General features: G+C 40.8%; 1 protein-coding gene across 1 annotated transcript; it reads left to right on the forward strand.

Moving 5' to 3' along the window:
• On the forward strand, positions 1-1,815 carry ascl1a (achaete-scute family bHLH transcription factor 1a). Its single transcript, XM_020490623.2, has 2 exons — positions 1-787; positions 940-1,815. The coding sequence occupies exon 1, from the start codon at positions 185-187 to the stop codon at positions 767-769; it is 585 nt and encodes a 194-aa protein (XP_020346212.1). The 5' UTR covers positions 1-184; the 3' UTR covers positions 770-787; positions 940-1,815.
• Positions 1,816-4,295: the final 2,480 nt, after the last annotated feature.

The raw sequence follows: 4,295 nt of genomic DNA on the forward strand, positions 1-4,295 counted from the left end.
GGACTCAGTTCAGACTGAGGAGTGTGCGAGGCAGAAGCCCACAAGACCGCCCATTAAACACGGCTAAAGTGAGCATTAAGCCACACGTGAACGCCACGAGCAGGACGCAACTGCTACGGATCAATCCAAAGAAGAACTCTGAGATTCTCTGCAGCTCTTATTTTTTATTTTTCAATACGTGCCAATGGACATCACAGCAAAGATGGAAATAAATGTGAGCCAGCAGCAGTTCATGCCGCCCTCCTGCTTCTTTGCTGCCGCAGCGCAGAGTATCCAGCTCAGCCCTACCAGCAGCCAAGGGAGCGGCAAGTCAGCATCCAAGGTGAAGAGACAGCGCTCATCCTCGCCCGAGCTGCTAAGATGCAAGAGGAGGCTGAACTTTGCCGGCTTTGGGTACAGCCTGCCGCAGCAGCAGCCGCACACTGTGGCGCGGCGGAACGAGAGGGAGCGCAACAGAGTGAAACTTGTCAACAACGGCTTCGCCACTCTCCGGGAACACGTCCCCAATGGCGCAGCCAACAAGAAGATGAGCAAAGTGGAAACGTTACGGTCGGCGGTGGAGTACATTCGCGCACTACAACAACTTTTGGATGAGCACGACGCCGTGAGCGCAGCGTTTCAGTCCGGGGTCCTGTCGCCCAACAACTACCCCAACGAGATGAACTCCATGGCAGGCTCTCCAGTGTCCTCCTACTCGTCCGATGAGGGGTCTTACGACCCTCTCAGCCCCGAGGAGCAGGAACTCCTGGACTTCACTAACTGGTTCTGAGAAACTGTATCCTATAAGGTAAACATGTTTTTATAATAGGCCTATCATTCATATTCTACAAGTACTGTATTATGATTTGTTATAATAAATATTTGCATTATTAGGTTTTCAAGATCAATTGAAAATAACTGAACTAATGTCTTACCCCCTTTTCTTGTTCGTTACTATAGGAATATGGATCAATTGAATGATGTAAGCTCTCAGCATGGCTCGGGAGGATTACAGAGGAGCTCGCGCCCTCTTGAACAAGACGCACTGAGCTGGCGTTCTGCTCCGGTCGTCCACGACCCAGTCCACCTAAAGGAACCGCCTTGCAACCAGAGAAACTGCGGACATGCAGGCCAGTGTTGAGCAAAAACGCCAAAGGACTAAATAGAAAACAGGCTCTCCATGTCTGACAGCGTGGGAATCCAACCTTCCAGCACATTCGCCCACGAAAACAACATTTCAAAAGTGATTTTACAACAGCACACAAAACATAATTTAAAATGTTGTTCTCAAACTATGCTTAATCCAATCAAAGAACATCAACCCTTCTTTGTAAACTCATGTGACATTTAGTTTTAAAATGCTTCCAATGTGCGGATTTTATTATATGAAATTCTATATCAAACATGTTTTTGCAATATATCAAGATATTTTTGTATGTAAAGATATTTTTTTTAGATGTTTTCTTTTGTATATATTTATATTGATAAGTTGCTCTTACCTCTTGCCTATTTTAGACTTGTATAATGCTCTGCAGCTGGCTATTCTGTGTATGGTCATTGATTAATGAGGTTTCAAGAAGGGGTTTGACACTCCGACGTTTGAATTTAGCACCAATGTGTCTTATTTAATAGGAAATACATGTTATTGTACATGGAGTTCACGATGATCAAAGGTTATGCAGCTATTGTCCAAACAGAGCACAATGGCGATTCATTGTCTATTGCTTTACTGCCAGCTCCACACTGCCTTTACTTATATCATGTTGGTTGAAAAGAGAAAAGCCTATAACCATATTTTCTACACTCTAGTCTCATAATAAAACATTTTCTAGTATTTCCTTTTGTACCTCAGACTTTTTTTACGTTTGCTTTTTACATTCACTTTTAGTTACAGTGTGTTTTGACTGGAGATGGAATGGGAGAAAGGATATAGGAGAGGGGGGAATGAAATATATTTCTGTTACATTTTTTTATACAAATATTACCCATTTTACGCACACTTCCACCAACGAACACATTTTATGCGCGTCTCCATTTGCGTAAAAAACGGTACATTCTGTAATATTTGTATTAACATACAAATAGAGTAATATAACAATAGCAAATTCGAATCCTCAAGAATCCAATGGCCCCGTTTCTAGCCCGAGGATACTTAATGGGGTGATAATACGTCTTGCCTGGCTTTAGGCTAGCGGAGACGTGTCATGAATATTGGAGCGTTCATGCTGCATGTCAATTCTGTTGTGCACCAGCTCAATGCTGAAGCGCGCAAGCGCGTGCATATCAGAAAGAGAAAAATATGTAGCTAAGCCCAGCACCCCAAAATAGCACTTGAAAAAGTCCCAGTTGTGACAATGACTCCGTCAGTCCGTCTATGCCATCCTCTTTGTCAAATCCATTACAATAAACTCTAAAAACAACTTTAGTAAACGAAACTGTATAAATAACTGAATTATATCAGTTTACTATGTTTTTGGAACCTCTAATATATTGTGCAATTCTGTAAAACAAACAATCATATTTCTAATTTAAACATACTTATTTCGTTGGCAAACCATCAACATTAGGATTCTGGATCATATAGAACTGTAAGGTTTTAAAGTTAATTGTGATGACAAGAAAAAACGCAAAGCTTAAAAAGTTATTCTTGTTTAGCCTACATGTAAATGATCTCACCTGTGGTAAGTTGCAGGTGCCTACAGTGTAAAAATAGACATACAAACAGTTTTGCAAAGAGCACCCATAACATTCTGCTCCATTTCACTCTGTAAAGTGCTAAGGTGACAGTATATTTGACCGTAACTGTAGGCTATATATTGAAACTCACAATAAGCATAATCAAGGGGAAGGAAATCATTTGTAGTTGTTTGATTATATTGATTACAAAAGTTGGCACTTGGTAGTCTTGTTTGCCTTGGTTCATAAGATTTAATCAATGAAACAGAGACTGATTACATATTTTAGATGAAAATATGTTTAGTTCAGGTACCTATCTATTCCCTGAGGCCAAGAAGCATCGAGTTTGACAGGTAGGGACGCGTTTGCTTCGAGGCGCGTGCCTGGTTTAATGAGTGAATGCGGTTGTCTGGTGGTAGAGTGGAGACAGAGCATTGAATTGGCTGACGACGTGTGCCTTTCCTACAGCAGCGCGCGACTAGCACTCAACAAATGTCCTTGGGAAGAAAAAAAACAGTTTGGCTGAAGTTAAACCATTTGTTGCGTGCAGCTGCCAGAGGGAATATCGTCAAAGAGTGCCAGGTATTGTTCACCACTATCTCTAGCTGAAAGGGTTATTGCTCAGCAGTTATGAACTTGTGATGTTACCACAATACAATTCCTTGACACCAAGATAAACATCATAGCTGATGCTTCATTAATGATTTATTCGGTAAAATGGTAGTCAAATAAGAATATATTCTAAGGCATGGCTACTAGGCCTACATATTATTTGAGTGGAGCCTACTATTACATCAAGCCTGTGAATTGTGTATAATGCACCATTATCTAACACTCTAGAGGGACAAATACTGATTTGAAATCTATTGCTGGGACCAAGTTCTTTATAGATAGGACACAACGTGTATTTTCCGATGGTGTTAAGTCAGGTTTCCTTGATATTAGGAAAGGTGTCATACAAGGTTTGATTTTGGGTCCTGTACATTTTACTAACTACAGTACAGAAACAATATTGGTTTGTCTGTAAAAAAAATGTTTACCTTCACTTGTGTGCGCGGGCATACAGTTGTGTGTTCTGCTGCCCTTTCTGTTGACAAGGCTCTATCTGATCATCAATCTGCCTTCATTGATTTACAGAAAACCTTTATTGACCTCAAACTAGTATTTAATTATATGTTTTCTAGAGCACATGCACTTTAGATTGTGCTAACATCGACTGTGTCCCTGCATGCAAATATCTGGGCATCTGGATAGACGATGGGCTGTCTTTTAAAAAGCATATTGATAATTTAGTGAGGAAGCTGAGAATAAAAATGGGCTTCTACTATAGAAATAGGCCCTGCCTCTCGCTTAATTGTAGAACGCAGATCATTTTATCGACGTTCCTACCGTTCCTAGACTATGGTGACATCTATATGAATGCAGCAGCCACTTCATTAACGCCGTTAAATGCAGTTTAACATAGCGCACTTCGTTGTATTACTGGTGACAGGTTCAATACACATCACTGCCTTCTTTACCAAAAAGTAGGCTGGCCCTCTTTGAAGTCACATTGGTCGATTCATTGCGCTCTTTTTATTTATAAAGCTCTCTTACAAAAACTCTGGCCGTACCTAGCATCATTAATAACTTTTAGAGAT

Source organism: Oncorhynchus kisutch, linkage group LG9 (genome assembly GCF_002021735.2).
Source record: "Oncorhynchus kisutch isolate 150728-3 linkage group LG9, Okis_V2, whole genome shotgun sequence".
NCBI lineage: Eukaryota > Metazoa > Chordata > Actinopteri > Salmoniformes > Salmonidae > Oncorhynchus > Oncorhynchus kisutch.